The 22862-nt window shown below is 49.4% G+C and overlaps 5 protein-coding genes across 5 annotated transcripts; 3 read left to right on the plus strand and 2 right to left on the minus strand.

Annotated features, from left to right (window-relative positions):
• Nucleotides 1-326: 326 nt before the first annotated feature.
• On the plus strand, nucleotides 327-5774 carry TrAFT101_005912 (uncharacterized protein). The gene is made up of 2 exons (XM_024900173.2): nucleotides 327-4361; nucleotides 4423-5774. The coding sequence occupies exons 1-2, from the start codon at nucleotides 693-695 to the stop codon at nucleotides 5320-5322; spliced, it is 4569 nt and encodes a 1522-aa protein (XP_024760422.2). The 5' UTR covers nucleotides 327-692; the 3' UTR covers nucleotides 5323-5774.
• On the minus strand, nucleotides 5485-7977 carry TrAFT101_005913 (uncharacterized protein). Its single transcript, XM_024900183.2, has 4 exons — nucleotides 7488-7977; nucleotides 6337-7399; nucleotides 6048-6256; nucleotides 5485-5970 (listed from the first exon to the last, which is right to left on the minus strand). Exons 1-3 carry the CDS (start codon nucleotides 7681-7683, stop codon nucleotides 6121-6123), a joined length of 1395 nt encoding a protein of 464 aa, XP_024760423.2. The 5' UTR covers nucleotides 7684-7977; the 3' UTR covers nucleotides 5485-5970; nucleotides 6048-6120.
• Nucleotides 7978-8477: 500 nt separating this feature from the next.
• TrAFT101_005914 (uncharacterized protein) lies at nucleotides 8478-14777 on the plus strand. Its single transcript, XM_024900278.2, has 7 exons — nucleotides 8478-8667; nucleotides 8888-9502; nucleotides 10208-10308; nucleotides 10361-10934; nucleotides 11006-11833; nucleotides 11902-13605; nucleotides 13676-14777. Exons 2-7 carry the CDS (start codon nucleotides 8894-8896, stop codon nucleotides 14213-14215), a joined length of 4356 nt encoding a protein of 1451 aa, XP_024760424.2. The 5' UTR covers nucleotides 8478-8667; nucleotides 8888-8893; the 3' UTR covers nucleotides 14216-14777.
• A 102-nt stretch (nucleotides 14778-14879) lies between these two features.
• On the minus strand, nucleotides 14880-17066 carry ERG10 (erg10, acetyl-CoA C-acetyltransferase). Its single transcript, XM_024902541.2, has 4 exons — nucleotides 16483-17066; nucleotides 16374-16423; nucleotides 16246-16318; nucleotides 14880-16170 (listed from the first exon to the last, which is right to left on the minus strand). Exons 1-4 carry the CDS (start codon nucleotides 16545-16547, stop codon nucleotides 15168-15170), a joined length of 1191 nt encoding a protein of 396 aa, XP_024760426.1. The 5' UTR covers nucleotides 16548-17066; the 3' UTR covers nucleotides 14880-15167.
• An 822-nt stretch (nucleotides 17067-17888) lies between these two features.
• Nucleotides 17889-21529, plus strand: TrAFT101_005916 (uncharacterized protein). Its single transcript, XM_024905247.2, has 5 exons — nucleotides 17889-17999; nucleotides 18065-18201; nucleotides 18270-20410; nucleotides 20491-20578; nucleotides 20656-21529. Exons 1-5 carry the CDS (start codon nucleotides 17980-17982, stop codon nucleotides 21219-21221), a joined length of 2952 nt encoding a protein of 983 aa, XP_024760427.2. The 5' UTR covers nucleotides 17889-17979; the 3' UTR covers nucleotides 21222-21529.
• The last annotated feature ends 1333 nt before the right edge of the window (nucleotides 21530-22862 follow it).

Below are 22862 nucleotides of genomic sequence, written 5' to 3' on the forward strand. Positions count from 1 at the left end.
CAAAATTTGTATGGGGGCCATTTCGTTGAACTTCTGCCCCCCTTATCCCTCAAGAGATAATATTTAAACGGCTAAAAATCTCTCTAGAAATAAATTATAACTATTCTTCTAAGTGCATGCAATCTTTCAATTGCTGATTATTTTTGTGGATTTAATTATAATTTTTTTTTGGAATGAATAAGTCTTGGTGGTGGTCGTAGATTTTTGGCTACCTGGTACTTAACTTTAACTTGGCCTAGCAAAGTTTGGGCTGGGTGCGGCAGCAAACAGAGGTGCGTGGTCCGTGCTCCTCAAGCTTCTTTCGTGAGCGACGCGCCGCCACCACTCTGGCAATTTGTTTAGCCAACGTATCCGTCATAGCTTTTTGCGACCCTGCCTTTGCAGCATCTTCCGTATTTCTTTTTCTTTCAGGATTGGAGTTTGGCGATCTAATTACTTGTGGTTTTCATCCTTGCCATCGCTTCCTCACCTGGGACACACCCCTTGCGACTGAATACGACCTTGAGCGACGACCAGCCGAAGTGCGATGAAGCTGATGGTGATCTGGTAGCTCTCATTCTCTTCTCAGATGCGCTCGCGACACATTCATCGAGCTCGATGCAGTGACTTTACAATTTGAAGCTCGCTAGAGCCGCGCCGCTCACAACTCTCCCCGCTCTTCAATCTCTCTTACTCCAGTCGTTACCGCAGCCATGGCTGCGTTTACCAGCGGCACCAACTCAACGCCAGACATGGAAGAGCAGGCGTTATCGCAGCATCCCCTGCTAGACGGGCGAGATGGATTGCCCCCCATCGAAGACCGGTCGGTGCTCGGATATTTCGTTATCAAGCAGGAAGTCAGCCTTGACGTCAACTTTCGAGATCGACGCATCGACGGCACGACCGATATTTTCATAGTCACTTTTACGGACAAGGCTTCCGAAGAAATCCTTCTCGATGCTGCGCAGTGCGAAATCGATACGGACAACATTACGGTTACCGAAATGCGAGAGGTACAAGGAGAGGCTATTGAAGGCCAGAAGCGTAAGGTGGCTGCCGAATACCGCGATCCATATCAGAAGTTAGCGCACCCCAAAGGTTGGAACTGGCGAGCCGACCATCATGATCTTCGCCGTATCCGCGCTCGTTCAGTTTTCCATAGCCGCAGGACCGACGTGCCCGCCGAAAATAGAGAATTCGAGGGTTGTACGCCGGTTTACGGTTCGTTGAAGGTGAACCTTCGCGGCAAAGGCGAGCAAGAACGTCCGAGGTTAATCATAAGAAAATCGACAACAAATCTGGATAGCCTGGAAAGGCCTCATAAGCAATTCAAGATTACCGTGCCGTTTACAAACAAAAACCCGAGGGATGGCCTGCATTTCGTTGGCGTTGATCCGCTAGATAACAGGTTTACACACATGTATACTCGCCATTCGATCCAGCCAGGAACTGCGTGCTGCATTTTCCCTTGTGTCGACGACCATGGCGCTCGGTGTGATTGGAGGATATCCATCAAGTATCCCCGGACTCTTGGCGACGCCCTTCAACAGGCTCTTGCAACACAGAAGGATGGCCCATCCCACAACGGTGTCGAGAAATCTCAAGTTGACGGCCACGATCTTCACTTTAAGCTAGCAGAAGAAGATAAGCTGCGGGAAATGTCCGTGGTCTGCTCTGGTTTCTTAATGGAAGAGTCTATTGACCCCGATGACGACCACAAGAAGATCATGATATTTGAGCCAGAGAAGCAAGTCTCAGTACAAAAGCTTGGGTTTGCCATAGGCCCCTTTGAGCATATCAACCTCTCTTCAGAGTCCCGAACTGAAGAAGACGAAGTGAAGCTCGGGATGAGCGCACTAAAAATCCATGCCTACTGTTTACCCAACCGGGCAGATTGGGTTCGCAACACTGCCGCGGCGTTAACCATGGCTGCTGATTTCTTTACGTACACATTTGCCAAGTACCCCTTTGGCAATTTCAAGCTCTGTTTTCTCGACGACATGGTGGAGGACACAACAGTGTTGCATTCTCTGGCTTTTATAAGCAATCGACTCTTATACCCCGAAGACATCATCGACCCAGAAATTGAAACGACGAGGAAAATTGTTTACACTCTAACATCTCAATGGATAGGAATCAATATGATTCCAAATACGCGAAACGATATGTGGCTTGTGATTGGGCTAGCTCATTATATGACGGACCTTTTCATGAAAAAGCTCTGCGGCAACAATGATTATAGGTTTCGGATGAAGATGTTGGCGGATAAACTTGTCGAGACTGATATTGGCCGACCCTCTCTATCAGATCTTGGTCCTAGCCTCCACCTTGGCGAATTTGAGATGGAATTCATGGCCCTGAAAGCGCCAATCGTGTTCTTTATTCTTGACAAGCGGCTCAGCAAAGCGTCCGGTGGCCACGGATTGACTCGCATTCTTCAGAAACAGCTCACTAGGGCTCAGATTGAAAGCAGTGATAAATTTCTCATTCTTGACTCTGAAAAATTCAGAGCTACATGTGAGAAGGCTGCCAAATACCGCCTCGAAAGCTTTTGGAATCAATGGATTTATGGCTCAGGCTGTCCGAGGTTCGATGTCAAGGCCAAATTCAACAAGAAGCGGCTTTGCGTGGAATTGATGTTGATACAGACCCAGCAGCAAACCATCAAAAAGACCGAGCTCAGTAAAGATGAATTTTTGCGAGCTATCAAAGAGCGAAGGGCAGATCTTAAGACTGGTGAAACGCAGCCATTGTTTACTGGGCCAATGACTGTCCGGATCCATGAAGCTGATGGAACCCCTTACGAGCATATTCTAGAGATTCGAGAGGATGCTGCTCGCTCTACGAAATTCGAAATTCCTTATAATACAAAGTACAAGCGTTTAAAAAGAACGCGCCGCATGAAAGAGAAGCACAACGCAGGCGCAAGTATGGAGATACCTGAAAATACTGATGACGCTCTCCTCTACTGCCTCGGAGACGTCCTGCAAAGCCCAGAGGATCTTCGCGACTGGGAATTGATAGAGTGGGACCCGGAAACCGAACGGAAAATGGACCAAGAGTCTTACGAGTGGATTCGCGTTGACGCCGACTTTGAATGGGCGTGTAGTATGAACAGAACGCTTGAGCCGTATATGTACGTTTCCCAATTGCAGCAAGACCGGGACGTTGTCGCCCAGCAAGATGCGATGTTGTATCTGTCGACCGGTCCGCTTCATCCGATTGCCTCAGGATTCCTTGTACGAACACTTGTCGATCGTCGTTATTTCCACGGCATCCGGACTATGGCAGCGAAAGCGCTGACCAGGCAGGCCAATATCAAGGACATTCCAATGCTGGGACTCCGACAGTTGATGCGGGCTTTTCGCGATATGTTTTGCTATGACCAAACTAATCAGCCCCTTCAAAACGACTTCTCTGATAAGAGACAGTACAATGTCAGATGTTCAATTATTAGAGCCATCTCTGAGGTTAGAGATGGCACAAATTACTGTCCATTCGAGGCCCGGCAGTTCATCTTAGACCAACTGCTCTTTAATAACAACGAGAACAATCCATACTCTGATCACCATTACATAGCTCTGCTTGTTGAAGCGCTGGCTACGTCGCTTATTCCTGCCCAGGCAGACGAATGGTTTAAGCGGCAAGTCAAAATTCCTACCGAAGAGGAACGCCGGTTTCTTGAGGAGGCATTGGAGCAGATTGAACGAGTTCTTAGACGCGATGAATGGACACATTCCTACCAGAATATTTGGACCATCGCAGGTTTAGATGCGAAGCAGCGTCTCATGAAAGCAGAAGTGATACCCATCAATTACGCTGAGTTTGGCCAGTACCTGCTAGACGGAACAAATGATCTTATTCGTATCAAGTGTTTTGAAGCTCTCATCGATCTTGGGGCGCTGATGGACCCGACGGTTTTTACTTTCCTGTTCTACTCTCTGATGACCGATCGATCGCCCTTTGTTCGTGATAAACTTATTCAGGCTGTGGCCCGGGGGCTTGCTGCCATTGCATTCGGTGAATACTCAAAGGCCGTTAAGAATGAGCCTGCTCAGGATGAAGCGGATGCTTTGTTGCTTATCCAAGATAGCGCCGAGGAAGTTGCTGCCAGAAAGGAAAAGTTTGCTCGAAAGGAAAATCTGGACGCTGCGCTCAAAGCTCTGAGAAAAGAGATGGAAGAGACATACAATGGTGATGAGAGGCATTACAGCACCGCCATGCGCAAAGCGCTGGACCATCCCAGCCTTGGACGGACTGAAATTGAATCGCTGCTTGATCTAGCGGCCATGATGTTTGAGGAGGCAAGAAGCTGGGTGCTTACGCTCAACTTGCCCAAGGGCTGGAGGGTGGAGCGTCCTGTGGTTCAGCTTTCGGACAGAGTAAGTTATTATACATTCCCCCTTCTTTACTTTGATATACGGGTAATCTGACTCTTAGTAGCTTATGGTGAACTTTAAGTCTTATTATAAGACCAAGTTGAAGAATTCAGTGCCTGCACCGCGGACTCCTGTGCCTGAGGTCAAGCTACCTCCTCCTTTGCCAAGATCATCATCCATCAAGATTAATACAAAGGTCGCGCAGCCGCCGGCGCCGGCGCCGCAGCCATCTCAGCCGGCACGACCTGTAACTATTTCCAAGCCAACACCTCCTGCAGATACTATAGTTGCGGCTCCAGGTGTCCCTCGGCCTTTGAATGGCACTAGCTCGCTTCTTAAAACTGGCGTTAAGCTAGAGTCTCAATCAGGGTTACTGGCCAAACGGCCTCGGCCAGAAAAGGGTGACCAAGTATCAACACCAAAGAGACCCAAGGTAGAACAACAGTCGTCGTCAAGTTTCGATAAGATCACTGCCCTTCCGAAAAAGCGGCGCATTGTCACTCTCAAAACATCCAATCCAAAGCGACTTGCTGTCATTCTTGGTCATACAAAAACTCTTTCTTCTATTCCTAGCAGGACGGCTTTACCTTCTGCGGCTCCTAAGGAACAGCCAGCCCTCGGATTGGCCAAGGACATCAATGCTCTAAAGCCTGCGCGAAAGCCGCTACCTTCTGGAGAAATAGTAAGGAAGCCTTTGCCAATGGGCGGCTCTTCTTCAAGTCTCTCGAGCCTTCCAGGTTCTCAGACAACTAGCAAGATCTTTGCGAAGCATCGTCCGCCAATGCCTGGGCCTAAGGCGCCTAGCAAGTCGCCTAGCAAATCTCCAAGTAAGTCGGCTACTCCGCCGGTGGCTAGTCAACCGGCGGCAGCAGCGGCAGCGACCTCGGCACCTGTTCCAAGTGCACGCCCCAAGATCAAGATTATCCGAAAGCCCCAGCCGACACAAGCTTCTCCTGCGCCATGAAGCAGTGTTGTTTGTCTGGATGAGCAGCAATGAAAAGCATAATTGAAGAAATTACAAGAAGAGAGAAAAACAACGGGGACGTTGGGAAGCTGGTAGTCTCGGATAAACCTAAATAAAAAAGAATTTAGTTCTACGAGAAGGTTCTGAAATTTTTCTACGCGTGGGAGGTGATGGGAATTTGTACGCTTTGATACCTTTCTTTTTCTCTGCTCTATCCTTTACTCTCTGAGTACCTCGATTTGTATTTACTGGCATTACTATGGCGTTTTAGGGAAGGGGGATGGACCTATGAACGATTTTCACAATGCTCTATGGGAGTTGGGCGGTTATGAAGGCGATAGCAAATTTGCGATGGTGCGAGCCATTCGTTAGGAGGAGGGGTTTAATACGCGTCTGTGATAGAAAAGCAATATGGCCACAAGCCTTATGATATAATTTGAACTGATGTGTACAAACCTTGATTGATATAGTGCTCTTGGTGTGGTAGCTGAGCTGGGTTTACTCATGTCGCTTCTTTTGATGATCGACCAGCCCAATGAATTGATTCAGCACCTAGACATTACGTCTAAAATTTCCGCCCACGGGTGTACTTGTAGCTGGTGGGCGTAGCGTGTATTATCGTTGGAAGCGGCCCATATCTCTGTCTATCTTTATAGGGTATATAATGAACATGGGCTGTAGCTGAAAGCGTTTCCGAGAGATTGGCAAGACATGCTCAATCTTACCTTGTAACCAAAAAAACAAACCTGCCGCCGATCCAGATATCCGGTTGGGTAAATTGGGTTACTGTTAAGCGTTTTATGCTTTCACATCTTCCTCCCTGCCCCATCGCGCAGTCTCGTCGCCATCCTTCCATTCTCGCTCAACATAGCCAATTTGTTGCTTGACTTTTTGAACAGTCTCCTTGTCGCCAGTGTTCTTTCCAGAATTATCGCTGTTATGAATGAATTTTGATAGTCATTAGCCAGTGAACTACATTGAGTATCTTGCGTTGCTGAGGATCATAAAACTAACCTGATTTTGACAGCTGGCCGGCCAGCAGCTGAGCTGAGCTTAATGACAATATTTAGTGGCACCGATTTGGTCCCAGTCGTAAGGTGCGTAAAGTCGTTTGTTAAGAAGGTGCCGACACCAAAGGATGGCTGGAAGTCGTACTTTTGAGAAATTTGGAGATATTCCACACAGCTATCGATGTTCAATGAGTCAGAAAACACAATGACCTTCTTATCCTTGATGCCTTGCGCATCGTAGTAATCGCGCAGCATCTTGACATATTCGGCCGGGTCTCCGGAATCTTGTCGTACTCCCACAAACATCTCAGCGTACGTCTTCATGCTTCCATCAGCCTTCTGGAAGACTTCAGGGCTGAAGCCGCCATCGACCGGACGGATGGGCAGGCTAAAAGCCCTGAGGAACTCTTGTGTGCCAAAGGTATCCGTCAGAGCAATGGTCAAGTTGGGACCGAAAGAGCTGACCCAGTGACGCAGGGCCTCTTCGGTTGCCTTGGTATAGTCATTGGTAATGGCAGCTATTCCCATAAACCACTCATGGGCTACAGTACCGACAGGAGGGATACCGAAGCGCATAGCCAAGTGAACATTACTAGTGCCAGTCAACTTTCCAGGGAAACCCTTTGCAGCCGCCTCCTTTGATGCCTTGACTAGACCGCGAAATACAAGTGCTTGGGTATGGTAGTCACGGCGTCTCCGGGTTCCGAATTCGGAAGTGGTGCATCCGGCTTCGAGAAGGCGCAGACCCTTTTCGAAAGCCCTTTCTTCCTGTCCTTCATAGTTCCAATCTGTGTCGATGAAGCGGAAGTAAGCCTCAGAAGTAAGCGCTAATATAGGAATCTCATAGAGAATCGTGTCGGACCAAGTGCCCTTGATCTCCATGTGGACGTCGCCAACGTCCGAGTCAGAGCCGGTATCTTCTCCGACGGGGGTAAAGGTCGTGAAAACCTGCTCCCGAGGTCGCAGCCGGAAGTCCTTGAGGAATTCGAGATAATCAGCAGTTAGGTACTTGCAGTGCTCCTGCAAGAATCGGTACTCTTCGTCAGATAGGGAGATGTTGCCGAGCTCTGCCAGAATATGTCAGTATACGTGCAACAGTTTCTCAAAAGTAGCATTGGGTAACATCGCTTTAGGAGAACAAAAAAAAGTACACACTGCGAATTTGCTCCTCTAGCCATTTGAAAGCAGCTCTGGAGAGCTTCTTGTCGGGGGTTCTGTTGGTGAAAGCATAGGTCACAGGAACGTCCTTGAAGAACTTGAAGACGGCACATTGCATCGTCAGCTTATACAAGTCTGTGTCTAGAAAGGAGATGACTCCCTCCGGGAAGGGAGAAGAGCTGTTGAAATCCATGGCTGGAGATGAACAGACGACGAGGGGAAATGCTATGGTGCGACGACGATGGTTATTGTTGAGGAATGATTCATCAAGGTCCTTAGTTTCCGGAAAAGTGTTTTGGGTTAAGTTTAGTCTAAGTTCAGCTACACTGGCGGGGGCGCTCAAGAGTTGAGTTGCTGCTGATAAATTTAGGATCTGTCCGCCTTGTTCCGAAATGATAGCGCTTGGCGCCCTGCGGGTTTAGAACGAGTCAATATGCCGTGTTTGTGCACGAGAGATTTTACTTCGAGTTGTTCCAGGGCGCTGCCTAGCTTGCTGCAGCTTTTCTCTCTTCACTTTGATGCATTGACTTACCGAGGTGTACCTTGCAGGTCTAGTAGCTCTAAATAATACGCCTAGAGTACTTCTAACTACTTTGGTGGGCGAGTATTGCGTGGTATCTGAGATACAATGAGGAGAGAGATGGGTTTTTCACGCTGGAGCTTGAGCGAGAGTAAAGCTACATGTGCTGATTTCCTAATCGACTATTTCGATTGATATTAATAATATAGAGCTAGCCATATGCATGAACTAAACACTGTAAACAATCAACTGGCAAGTCTCTCCAGGGTCCTCTAGTGGTCTTGTGGCTTATTTGCACACCCCATGATATCATGGCTAGCGACGGCGCCGAATTCCGCAGTGCCAGAATTGAGATAAGGGAACAACGATGATCCGTGCCTTCAAACAGAGCTAAAAACCTTCCGTGGGCAGTCAATTCCGCTCCAGAGAGCTTATCAACACGTGACGAAGAAGCCTCCACGGCACGCCCAGGCGATGGCTGTCAGATCTCGTCACCCTTTGAATTCGGAGCTACCCAGGTTTGCACCGGTACAAAATTGTGTGCCCCCCAAAGTTTTTTGCTTGTTTGCTATCGCCGTGTCGTTCTCTTGATCAAATCTTGTCTTGGGGCTCGAGCTTCCATGTAGGAGCACATCGGCTCAGCTGTGCCTATAAGCTGTAAGTCGTTTCTCTCTTCTGCTTTCGCGCGACAAAGAGATCTAGCCGGACAATCTCCTGAGCCGGCTGTGAGGTGTGGACGGACAAACATTAACAAAGAGCTGTTGTTTGTCGACGTGGTTCTCCGAGAGAGAGCACGCAGTTTTCTTGCCTTCTTTTGCCATATGTCGCCTTCAGCTCTCTCGTTTAGAATTTGGCTAATTAAAATCCTTATCGGCAGATCAGCATGAATAGCCAGAATCTACACGGCCACGGCGGTGGCGCGCCGTACGACAGAGAGCGCGATATGGATGAACGACATCGCGCCATCCAACAGCACGAAGAAATGGCTCGCCGCGACCAAGAACGAGATAGAGAGCGCGAGCGAGAACGAGATAGCGAACGTTACCCGCCGGCACCGCACCAGAGCAGCGCCGGCTCAATCCCCATCCACCAGCCGGTGGCCTCGCGGATCTCCGGTGCCATACACAGTCCCGGAGGACTGCTCGCAAACCATAATGGCAACGCGCCGCCCATCCCTCTCGGCGCTCCGTCGGGACCGCTGGGTAACTTTGCCGGGCCTTTGCAGGGCGAGCATGGACGGCCGATCCAGCACGGCGGACCGGGTGGTGCCAATGGGCAACACCAAATGTTCGCATCGATGTCTCATACACAACCACCTCCCAACGGCTCCCAGGCGGCGCCGGGCGGTGGTATTTTCGGTGGGCCTTTGCAGCCGCAACACCAACAAGAGGGAGGACGGGGAGGCCAACAGAATGCGTCCATGGTCGGCGTAGCTCCTGGCGGACACCAGATTCCTGGTGGAATCACACAGGGCCAGCAGCCTATTTTGAATGTGAGTGATTGCATTTCACTTTTGCATATGCGTTTGAGTTTCTACTTTTCTTCCTCCCCTGTTTGAGTGCAGTGAATGCAAAGTCCAGTGAATGGCGTTGCATTCAGCGGCGGGTGCCTTTGGAGTGGCAGCCGGCCGCTGGAGAAGTGACAATCAGAGCAAACGGCTGCGAGGTCTGATTCACTCTTGGGTGCTCGCATCTTTCTTCCCCTCTCTTATCAGTACCAAGCTCGTTTACCTCCATCTTTTCTGGATAGAGGAATGCCCATTTTCTTCCCTTTCCTCCTCTGCCTCTGCTGCCTACCCATCCCCACTCGACAAACAGATGTGCATGCGTTGTAACTACTGCATGGATACACCGTTTCCTTTCTTGCGCTGTTGTTACACAAGCCTGAACGCGAGCCCAAATCGAGCGCGGGCATGGATAGGCTACAACAGTATCCCGCAATGGCCATCACACTGCCCTCTGGTCCTCCACTGGCCAGCCTTGTTGACCCTGTGGCACTTCAAACCATGGCGTTTATCGATTTTCCAGCTGGGACACGAGAAGTAGTCACAGCGTTTGTTGCTGGTGGCGAGCGTTTAATCTTAGCCTGTCGCGATGATACTAGGCTCTGGGGCTTCTATCATCACTTTCATGTGCCGTTGAATCTGCTTTATTTGATGCTTCGATTGCTCCAGTCGCTAACATTTCTGACCGTTTAGGATGCTCTTACCTATCTCGACCAAGTCAAGGTGCAGTTTCACGACCAACCTGACGTTTACAACAGATTTCTCGACATTATGAAAGATTTCAAAAGCCAGGCGTATGCAACTCATGTGCATTTTTCTAACTTTCAGACGCTGACATATGCCTAGGATTGATACCCCCGGCGTCATTAACCGTGTTTCTGAGCTGTTCGCTGGGCATCCAAATCTGATACAGGGTTTCAATACCTTCTTGCCCCCTGGGTATAGGATTGAATGCGGAGCCGGTAATGACCCGAATACTATCCGAGTCACCACCCCCATGGGAACCACAGTCCAGTCCATCGCTGGACGTGGACCACAACCTGAAGGACATGGACTTGCTGTTGGCGGTCAGCCTTTATTCCCTGAACGTGGAAACCAATGGCAACAAAGACCTCAGCACAGTATTGAGAGCCCAGAAGCTGCCTTCAGTACTCCAGTTCAGAATGGCGCAAATTTGTTCGTTCAAGCAGCCACCCAGGGTGGCGCCTTCGATGGTCCAGGAAGTCATCAGCAACGCAATCCCTCTCAAATGCAGGGAAATGCTGGCCCGTCCGGTGGACCGAATGCAAGGAATGCCCACACTCCAATGCCTACTTCCGGCCCAGGTGCAGCTAATGGCGGTGCGGCCAATCCAGCTAATATGGAACGTCGTGGCCCTGTTGAGTTTAACCACGCAATTAGTTATGTGAATAAGATCAAGGTAAGCATATATCTCCGAGGGGTCTACATAAACGTCTATATAAACCGTCGACTAATATACCACCTGTATAGAATCGTTTCCAGGATAAGCCTGAGATCTATAAACAGTTCCTCGAAATCCTACAGACTTATCAAAGAGAACAAAAACCGATACAGGACGTCTATGCTCAAGTGACTACCCTCTTCAATTCTGCACCTGATCTCTTAGAGGACTTTAAGCAGTTCTTGCCAGAGTCTGCGGGCCAAGCCAGAGCACCGCCAGGCCGCCCAGAAGATGGCGCCGCCGCCGGATCTGCACATACCCCTCAGCCTGGAATGAGAGATGGACAGAAGATGCCTCCTCTGGGGAGTTTTGCGCCACCAGTCAGCGCAGGCAAAGATACCAAGAAAAGGCCACGCACTGACAAGCAGACCCCTACTCCTGGTGCCCTTCTTCCGGAACCTCCCGTTGCGACCCGAATTCCTCCCCAGAATCTGAACGGTAGCAAGCGACCGAAGCTCAGCCATGCAAGAGGTAGCGGAGACGCTGGTTCTATCGAACCCACCCTTACGCCTGTCATGCCCGAGCCCTACCCTCCTCGCTCTCCCGCTACATCAAATCAGGAGGAAATTGCCTTCTTTGAGAGGGTCAAGAAGTTCCTCAGCAATCGGTCTGCGATGAACGAATTTCTCAAACTCTGCAATCTTTTTAGCCAGAACATCATTGACAAGAATACTTTATTTCACAAAGGTGCTCTTTTCATAGGCGCAAGCCCCGAGCTGATGACTTTTTGGAAAGCCTTTGTTGGCGTCGACTCCCAAGATGTGGTCATCGACAATAGGCCAGCACCGCCACTTGAGAAGGTCTCGTTGAGCAACTGCCGCGGCTACGGCCCAAGCTACAGGCTCCTACCAAAGAGGGTAAGTAACAAGAATAAATGCTACGTCTTTACTCGTTTCATCGCCGGCTAACAGATGCTTCGCTACAGGAACGACTCAAGCCTTGCAGTGGCCGTGATGAGCTCTGCAACTCAGTTCTAAACGACGAGTGGGCTTCGCACCCAACTTGGGCCAGTGAGGATTCCGGATTTGTCGCTCATCGTAAAAATCAGTTTGAAGAGGGCCTTCACCGTATCGAAGAGGAGCGCCATGATTACGATTTTAACATTGAAGCTAATCTGAAGTGCATTCAACTCCTTGAGCCTATTGCTCAGCAGATGCTTGCAATGTCGCCGTCCGAAAGAGAGGCATTCCACATGCCATCTGCTCTCGCCGGTCAAAGCACTTCCATATTCAAGCGCATATGCAAGAAGATCTATGGCGAACGCGGCATTGACGTTGTCAATGACATGTACACGCATCCTTTTGATGTGATCCCCGTACTTCTGGCTCGCATGAAACAAAAGGATGAAGAGTGGCGGTTCTCTCAGCGAGAATGGGAAAAAGTGTGGCACGCTCAAACGCATAACATGCACCTCAAGAGCTTGGATCACATGGGCATTCTCGTCAAGTCAACGGACAAGAGAAATCTGACGGCCAAGCATCTGGTGGATGTCATCAAGACTAAGCACGAGGAGCAACGTCGCGAACGCATCCTCAAGGGGAAGGCGCCTCGCCACCAATTTGTTTGGGATTTCAAGGATAAGGACGTTGTTCTCGACCTTTTGCGTCTGATGATGCTCTACAGCATGCATAATGGTCAACACAGCGGCCAAGAGAAAGAGCGTATCTTGGACTTTTTCGAGACGTTCATCCCGGCCTTTTTCGATCTCTCGGAGGATATCGTCCAGGAGAGAGTCCCAAAGATGCAACCTGAATCTGGTGAAGAGGAGATTGAAGACCAGACGCCGGCTGAGTTGACCAACGGCCGTAGTCGCCGCAATGGAAAGAAGGGCGATCTCCTTAGAGGGGTCCTCGACCCTGGTCGAAACGGCAGCAAACCACGAAATCAGAAAGAGGACAGCGCAGCCTCTGGCAGCAAAGAGACCACTCCTGAAGTTGGATCTGCCAATGAAGAAGAGATGGCTGATGCTAATGACGATGCCGCTGTCCCTGAGGTGTCGAATGAGCGATGGATGCCTACCATTCCTAAGCCAGTGGTCGTTGGTGATAGCGATAATGCTCTCCTTGATGCTGATGGAGAGCTCAAAGCGGACGGCTTCTTCACTCGCCCGTGGTACAACTTTTTCTGCAACCAGACCATGTTTGTTTTCTTTAGCATTTTCCAAACGGTATATTCTCGACTCCTGGATATCAAAGACAGCAAAGATGCCGTTGCTGTTGAGATTCAGCGACTCAACAAGCCTAAGCCTGCTAGAGATCTTGGCTTTACAGAGAACCACATGACATTCTTTGACCCCAACGACGAGCCCTCAAAATTTTGGCCCAAGACTCTGGAGCTTATCGAGGATTATATTACTGGAGAAATTGATGAAAATCGATACCAGGATGTCATGCGACACTATTATCTAAAAAACGGCTGGAAGCTGTACACTATTCAAGACCTGCTCAAGACTCTTTGCCGCCTGGCTCTGACCTGCAAGAGCCTGGATGCTAAAGAGAAGACGCCAGATCTTATTCAGCAGTATCTGCTTAGCCGAGAAAAAGAAGAGACGAGCTATCAGACTGAAATCAGCGCCAGAAAATTTGCAGAGAAGTGTGTTAAGGATGGTGATCTGTTTGTCGTCTGCTGGGTAAGTTGACGGATTTTTTTTACCCCCCTGTTTACCTAGCCCCCCTACAGCGGTTAATTCTTGAATCTAGTTCCCTCAGAAATCCGAAGCTACTGTCCGATGGCTCCAGCGAGATGAGACTACTTTCTACATGGATGAAATGCAACTCCGTGAGAGGTGGCAGTATTATATCTCCTCCTTCATTCGTGTAGAACCTACCGAGGGTGTTGCTCGATCGAAAATGAAGAAGGTGGTTCTCACTCGCAACCTGCCATCTGGGGAGTCTGAAAACGACGAGGATGCCATTCCTAAGCCGGTATCATACAAAGAGAGCCTTACAGTCAGTATCTGTCTTAAGAGCTCCAAAATGATTTGGGCTCCCGGCACTTCTGAGTACTTCGTTTACGACCAGGCTCCAAAGTCCAAAGAGCAACGCGAGCATCGCGAAAAGCTCACCAAGGCGATGAGCAACTTCCGTGAACTGAAGCTCCTCGAGAAGATGGTGCACAATCCAGTCTGGGCCAAAGATATGAGCCCTGAGGAAGTTCAAGAGCTCAATGGAAATTTCCGCAGGTGGATGGATGAGGGAATTGCTCCAGCTGGTTCTAATGAGGACGTGGAGATGGATTAGGAAATCTTTCTGGCCAGTTCTAATGAGGAAGTGGACATGGATTAGGAAAACCAAGAATGATATCCACTCGTCTGATTTTGACGTTTTTTTTTCTTCTCCCATTCTCTTTTCAAACAGAGAGGAGAATCATATTGGCATGCTTCGAGCGGAATTGGGCTACGCTTTGATTTATACATATTTCCCCCCAAGTTGGTTGCAGCTTCTATAAACGAAACCAAAAAAAAAAGGACACTTCTCAACTTTGGGGACAAAAAGTACAGCATACGATGCGGGCAAAAAAAACATTATTCGAACAAAAAAATTAACTGGCACGAAGTCTAATGGAATTGATATCGATGCGGAGTAGGTGGCAAAGGGAGGGTAGGCAGCGTGCTGGCAGTATATCTTGCAGCGTGCTTTATTTATGTTTTCCTCTCTCTCTCTTCTATATTGGAGTGCTAGTTCTGTACTTTACGTTGCGTTTTTGATTTGTTCTTCAAGTACGGATATTGGGGATTTCTTTTTACCCTTTTGGTAGCTCTATGCAGTACTATAGCTTGAATTGACGAAGATTAAGACCAAGATGAAGACGGTTTTATTACCTCTAGTGATGATGCGGGACCAGTCTTCTTAGGTTCGTAAAGCTTCAATAGATTAAAGCCAGTGCATCTGAGAAATGGAGGTACTTTGGTATTCAAGAGGGGGCTGCTTATGTGAATACTTCAAGAACTGCTCATGTTTAAAATTGAAAGAAGATTTATTATATTTTAATATCCCTTGCCCATTATCCAACTATGGCTCAGCCTGCTTTTATGTATGGCGGTATATGTTGCTGGTCCCTAAATGTATATGCTTCATCCAAGCTTTACTCTACCTCGCTTTAATTATTCAGCTCATATATTCATAATGCTTATTTTTTTTTCTCTTATAATTTTGATGCCTCCAGATGAGAGGCTGGTTCAGCCGTGGGTAGTCACTGCAAGTTCTCGATAACCAGGGCAGAGGCACCACCACCACCGTTGCAGATACCGGCAACACCAATCTTGCCCTTCTTCTCCGCAAGAACTGAGGTCAAGGTGGAGAGGATACGGGCACCAGAGGCACCCAGAGGGTGACCAATGGCAACTGAACCGCCAAAGACGTTAACCTTCTCAGGGTTGAGGTTGAGGAGCTGAATGTTGGCGAGGGCAACGACGGAGAAAGCCTCGTTGATCTCGTAGTAGTCAACATCATCGGCGGTCAGACCAGCGTGCTTGATGGCCTTGGGGATGGCAGCAGCGGGAGCAATGGTGAATCGCTCAGACTCGCGTTCGGCATCACCCCAGCCGAGAATCTTGGCAATGGGCTTGAGGCCGAGCTCCTTGAGCTTACGCTCGGAGACCAAAACGACGGCGGCAGCACCATCGTTCAAGGGGGCGGCGTTGGGGGCAGTGACAGTGCCGTCAGTCTTGAAAGCTGGGCGCATAGCCTTGAGCTTGGCCTCGTTGAGGTTCTTGACCTCATCGTCTCGGTCAATGGTGACATTGGGCTTGCCACGGCCGCCAGGAACCTCGACAGGAACAATCTCCTTGAAGAGGCCGGCCTCGGTGGCAGCCTGGGCCTTCTTGTAGGTGTTGATGGCATATTCGTCCTGGGCCTCGCGGGTGAGCTTGTGCTCGTCGGCGCAGAGCTCGGCCTGAAGACCCATGTGCTCCTTCTTGAAAGAGTCAATCAGACCGTCCCTCAGGACACCCTCGACGAGAGTCTGGTCACCGTACTTGGCGCCAGTGCGCATGTTGGGCAGATAGTGGGGAGTGTTGGACATGGACTCAGAGCCGGCAGCAACCACAATGTCGTTGATGCCAAGCATGATGTTTTGGGCACCGAGAATGACAGCCTTCAGGGATGAAGCGCAGACTTTGTTGACGGTGGTGGTAATGACGCTGTTGGAGAGGCCAGCGCCGATGGCGGCCTGACGAGCGGGAGCCTGACCCAAGCTAGAAGAAGAATATGTATAAGCATTCATGTTTGATCGAAAGTCGCGGTTCGTGAAGGATTGGGGTTCGGCTTACTTGGCGGAGAGGACATTGCCAAAGAAGACCTCTTCGACATCTTCGGGCTTGACGCCAGAGCGCTCAACGGCTCCTACGAGGCTGTTAGATCTAGACACAAGCAGAAGCCAGGGTGAGAGTAGACAAACCCTTGATAGCAGCAGAACCAAGCTGGGTGGCAGTCAGGCCGGACAGAGAGCTGGATTGGGATTTTAGCATGAGGTCGTACGCGGCCAGAGAGCTGCAGCAGTTTCTTACCCCAAGAAAGAACCAACGGGGGTTCTGGCGGCAGAGACGATGTAAACGGGAGGAAGACCAGACATCTTGACGGTGTTGTTTGCAAGATTGGGAGGATGGAGAGAAGAGAATCAAGAAAAGGGGTGGGTTAAGTATGGAGAGGTAAGAGCGTAAGAAAGATGGAGAGGTCCAAGGGGTATATATACTAGTGCTGCCCAACAGATTAGTCGCAGGGCAGGTGGCGCAATTTGGGGTTTTGGACGAGATGCAGGCTGCAATTGATTGAATCTGACCAGGAAACGGGTGTGGACGAGGGTATGGAAATGTCGCAGGGTTGAAGCCGGGACGCTTGATTGCGAATGCGGCCTGGGGCTGGATCTTGCACACCCAAGAGCCGTGAGCCAGGTACCAATGGATGCCATCAGGGCCCTGATTCTGGGTTCCTGATGCCGAGTGACGGCGGAGAGGGGCACATTTTTTGGGTGGCCCATCGGCTCTTGGACCCCGCCATGGTACCGGGTACTTTGATGGCTGGCCACTGACCGAGCGCTGGAATCAAGAGCTCAGCACTGCTTGTAGGAGGACCCTGCCTGTATTTCGTAGCCCGCCGCTCCACACCGCAATTGCCGCGTTGGGCAGTAAGTCAGTATGCCATATTGGACAGCTTCTATGGAGTGTTTGGCTGTGGGCAAAGCTGGAACACACACATTAGAGCACACAAGTAAGTATAGAGTACTCTGTACCAAGTGGCATACCCCAGCTCGTCTGGCTGCGGGATAAGGGAAGATGCTGATAAACCCTGCCTCCTGTATCAAGTTGGCATTATCAGACTGTAAAGGTGCCAGGAATTAGCATCCATCTCATCGATGTGCACATATGAGATTGGCGTATTGCGCATCGCGCTAAATACGAACCAGGGCCTCCCGTATCCGTATCCGTAAAGCCGCACGCATGTATGTGCATACACAAGTGTCAGCTTCCCAGATCCTTCCGATATCACAACGTCGTTTATCACAGGGACAATGCTGAGATTGTAACCATAAAATGCCATTAGTAAATGCGTAGATGTAAGATTACCCTCATTGAATGATTCAGACAAGCCAACTGGAGGCACATCAAGCACCCAATGCGAGGTTCCTACTGCTAGTACCCAGTACAAGTTGCCTGCGAAAAGCAAGACCCCACAGTGGTTAGCCTTAGTCCCGTCCAGGAACCAAGATGCTCACGATATCGGACAAAGGTCTTGGTGGCTCTGGAAGTGGGAGTATTTTAACCCGAGACATGCTTAAGCGGCTCCGCCCACGATCGCGATAAGATAAGATTCCCTCAGCCTTGCATATCACCACGTGATAAGCTCTTCTAGCTCTGACTGCAAAAAAGTTGCTGGGGACCCGTTTTAGTGCAAGGCAGGCGGTCGGTATCGCAAGTACACGCGACTTGCGACGATACCCGTGTCTTCAGCATTTCGAGTTTGTCGTCCGCCATTGACCTTGTATTTTGGACTATATCGGTGACAAAATGGATGACCTCTATGATGAGTGAGCTTCGATCCCCGTCAAAGATGCGCTTTAACATGAATTCGCTCCTAACAAGCTCATCCTAGGTTCGGAAACTTCATCGGCGAAGAGGTTGAATCCGAAGAAGTGTCCGAGGCTGGAGATGAGGCGGCTGATTATGCATATGATGATGAGCAAGAGGAGGCACCTAGTGTGACTGGGCAAGAGCTTATGGAGCTTGATGGTAAGCTTGGCTTTATATTCAAAAGACAGCGACAGAAGAGAGCAGAACATTGACTGAAACTCGGGCAGATGGACCTTCGAATGCCGTCATCCTTCATGAAGACAAGCAATACTACCCCACTGCCGAGCAGGTGTATGGTGCGGAAGTCGAGACGCGCGTGGAAGAGGTGGATGCACAGCCTTTAACACAGCCTATCATTGCGCCGGTCGAGCAGAAGAAGTTCAACATCGAAGAGGTCGACTTACCGCCCGTGTTTTTCGACCGCGAGTTCATGGCCGATCTGATGAACTTTCCCGAGCAAACAAGGAACATTGCGCTTGCTGGCCACCTACATCACGGAAAAACGGCCTTCATGGACATGCTTGTCCTAGAGACGCATGACATTACCGACAGGCTTGATCGGAGAGTCGGCAAGAAGCGTGACGAGGCGCTGCGATACACCGATGTACACATGTTGGAGAGGGAGCGAGGAATCTCTATCAAGGCTGCGCCAATGAGCCTTGTTCTGCAGAGCACCAAGGGAAAATCACATCTTTTTCACATCGTTGATACCCCTGGCCATGTCAACTTCGTAGATGAAGTGGCAGCAGCATTTAGGCTGGTGGATGGTGTGTGTCTGGTTGTCGATGTGGTTGAGGGTGTCCAAATAAATACAGAGCAAATCATCAAGCATGCTGTGCTAGAGGATATTCCCTTGACACTCATCATCAACAAGATGGATCGTCTGATCTTGGAGTTGAAGCTCCCACCTAAGGATGCCTACTTCAAGCTTAAGCATGTTGTTGAGGAGGTCAACACAGTCATTGCCAACACCGTCCCGACCAAGGCGGCTTCAAAGCGACTAAGCCCCGAGAAAGGCAACGTTCTATTCGCCTGCACGGATATGGGATGGTGTTTCACGCTGCCTTCTTTTGCCAAGATGTACACGGACACCTTTGGTGACATCAACACGGACGAGTTTGCCAGGCGATTGTGGGGAGACGCCTATTATAACCCGAAGAAGCGGAATTTTACTCGCAAGCCGGCGGAAGACAGATCAGCAAGATCATTTGTTCATTTCATTCTCGAACCTATCTACAAAATCTTTACACATGCTATTAGTGATAGCCCGGAACAGTTGAAATTGGTCCTATCTTCGCTTGGCATTGAACTGAAGCCGTCACAGTACAAAGCTGATGCGAATGTCATCTTGAAGTTGGTATGCGAGCAATTCTTTGGTCCCTCAACGGGCTTTGTCGATATGGTTGTGAAGCACATTCCTTCTCCAGCTGAAGGAGCACAGCGGCTACTGGAGCGCTACTACACTGGACCTTTGGATACAAAGGTAGCGACTTCGATGCAGGCATGCAACCAGGATGGGCCCCTGGTGATTCATGTCTCAAAGCTCTTCAATACCTCTGATGCAAAGAGCTTCTACTCTTTCGGTCGTGTTCTCAGCGGTACTGCCCGGCCAGGCGCCACTGTGAGAGTCCTTGGTGAAGGCTATTCCCTTGATGACGAGGAAGACATGACGACAGCCTCCATCGGCGAAGTATTCATCGCAGAGACAAGATACAACATCCCTACGGACGGTGTCCCGGCGGGTAACTTGGTGCTGTTAGGAGGCATCGACAACTCCATCGTTAAAACTGCGACAGTCGTACCCCCCAAGCTGGAAGATGACGAGGATGCCTTCATCTTCAAGCCCATCGCCCATTTTACGGAATCCGTGCTGAAAGTGGCTGTCGAGCCTATTAACCCCTCCGAGCTTCCGAAGATGCTTGACGGACTACGCAAAATCCAAAAGTCATATCCCCTAATCAACACTAAAGTTGAAGAATCTGGTGAACACGTCGTCTTGGGAACCGGAGAGCTCTATATGGACTGCGTACTGCACGATTTGCGGAAGCTGTATGCCGATATGGATATCAAGGTATCAGATCCGGTAACAAGATTCTGTGAAACGGTGGTAGAAACTTCAGCGACGAAGTGTTACGCCATCACTCCGAACAAGAAGAACAAAATTACCATGGTAGCAGAGCAGCTGGAGAAGGGTATCTCTACTGATATCGAGACCGGTGCAGTGAGAATACGTGATCCGATACGGAAGACGGCCAAATTTTTCGAAGAAAACCACGGCTGGGATAAGTTGGCGGCAAGAAGTATCTGGGCTTTTGGCCCTGATGAGATGGGGCCAAACATTCTTCAGGACGATACTTTGCCTACCGAAGTAAGTCGATATGGCGATGCCCACGACGCATAAACGCCTCTTTGCGAACATTTTGCTAATAATTGTTTTCCTCACTCCAGGTCGACAAGAAACTTTTGTCTACAGTCAAAGAATCCATAAGGCAAGGCTTCAGCTGGGCTACTCGTGAAGGTCCCCTCTGTGAAGAACGTATGTTTAACTCTCCTTTTTCAGCATCAGCTCCAAGTTGAGAAATCGGTCAACATTTGCTGACACCCTTTCTATAGCCATCCGCAATACCAAGTTCAAAGTTACGGATGTGGTATTAGCCAACGAGGCCATCTTCCGCGGTGGTGGTCAGATCATCCCCACTTCCCGAAGAGCGTGCTACTCATCCTTCCTGATGGCCTCTCCGCGCCTCATGGAGCCTGTTTACACCGTCTCTGTTACTGGCCCAGAAGACTCTTACATGGAAGTTTATAACGTGCTTGCACGGCGCCGAGGCCACGTCCTATCTGATGGCCCCGTTGCTGGCACACCTCTCTATCGTGTAAATGGCCTCATTCCTGTCATTGACAGTTTTGGCTTCGAAACAGATTTGCGAATCAAAACACAGGGTGGTTCTATGGTCAGCTTGGTGTTCGATAGCTGGAGCATCATACCCGGTGATCCGCTTGATAGGGACCAGGTTACGAGGCCGCTCCAACCCGCCGCCGCGCAGGCTACAGCCAGAGACTTTGTGCTGAAGACCAGACGGCGAAAAGGTCTAAGCGAAGATGTCAGTGTCAAGACATTCTTGGAACCGGAATTCTACCAGAGCCTGATGGAGAGTGGAATGCTCGGCGACGTATAAGTTTTGAGAATAGACCTCTACGTCAGCCTTACTTGACCACCTCTCGGATGCTGCATACTAATACTGTCACACATGTGTTTTGATATATGTACGCTGTTTATGCTACTATGTCGTTGTATATTTTGAGGACGGAGATCAGAGCTGAGCTAGGGGCCGTCAAAGCGGCTGAGACACAATAAAAGGAAGAAACAAGAGAACAGGAATCGAGCGGTAATCGCTTCTGAAGTAGTATATATGTCGGCAAAGCGCAAAATCTAGATATCAATTTATTAATGAAGAAATCAAAGGAGAAAAAAATAGAGACGTCAACAACAATGCCCCGTCTGTTAGGCTGTGAATTTGACCCGCTCATTGATTGGTGGAAGAATGGCCATGCTAGCCTTTGCGTCGATACACGCCGTAGACTAGCAAGACTCCCCATGTTGAATTCGGCTAAAAGAAGACTGAAAATTACGGAGCATATAGGAGAAGTGCCGACGATCAGCTCTTGATAAGCTGAGAGAAGAGAGCAGTCATCTGTCACAGAAGAAAGCTTGTATGCAAGCTACAACCTGGTATGCAGGAGTGCTTCGTACCTGTACGCAACTGCTTTCCAGCTTTGATTCCTCTACAAGTACTACTACTCCACATGTACAGTAGTATTCCTTCTTCCCCCTCCACATCCCTTGACAGATGACGAAAAATAATGGACAACCCGAAAAATGGGCATCTACTACTTGTACTGTAGCAGCACTTAATACTTGGTACTGTACGTATGTGCAGAAGCGCAACCCACGCATGAAAGAGAAGAAAGGGAGAAAAAAATAAAAATAAAAATAAAAAAGATCGGCTGATTAATCTACGAGTCAGCAGTCTACGACGTAATAAACTTGCATGCCTTGACGCAAGGAAAAGAAAAAGCCAAACGCAACTACCCCAAAAGAAGGAACAGGGAACGCAAAATAGGGAATAGACTGCAGCAGCGCTAAAATCCTTACCAAGGGGGGCGTGGTGGTTGGTGGTGGGAGGGAAGCAAATCCCGGCAGCATGATTTGAGAGAGGAAAAACGCTGCAACAAGAATAGGAATATGTGGCAGGGTTAGGCTTAGGACAAAAGCCAACAACCACCAGTTACACTTCCAGCACTGCCTACATACATTAGGCCCCTCTTGTGTAGGATTTTCATGAGGCCAAAAGTGGCTCTTACGTATTAACATGTTGGCGCCATCAAAAGGAACAAGCGGTTTCTCTTGTCTGGCTGGAGACATGGCATGAATTGACTCGAAATGACGAGTCAACCTGAACTTCCCGTCGGGTTTAAGCCTGAGCTCTGGGTCGCCTAGGAGGCAGCATACTTGGCTGGTTTAGTTTACGACGACGTCTCACTGTTGCGTAGATGTAAGAGAGATCAACTGTGAGACAATACAGTATACTTGTGTATTCATATAGGTAGGTACCTAACCCCAAGCACGCGCGTTGTCGGCTTGATTGGCTGCTCAGTCGGCGATTGTTGCGGTAAATATCCCACGATCCTGGTTCTCAGGGAAGCGCTCGTTTGCGCATGCCCAGCAGCTGCATTTCTCCGGAAGTACCGTCATAAGCAGCTGCAAGCCAATGGAAGCCCCAGGTTCTAGATGACCAGGCTAATCCGATGCTTTCGGC

The sequence above is a fragment of the Trichoderma asperellum genome, chromosome 3 (assembly GCF_020647865.1).
Source record: "Trichoderma asperellum chromosome 3, complete sequence".
NCBI classification, from domain to species: domain Eukaryota; kingdom Fungi; phylum Ascomycota; class Sordariomycetes; order Hypocreales; family Hypocreaceae; genus Trichoderma; species Trichoderma asperellum.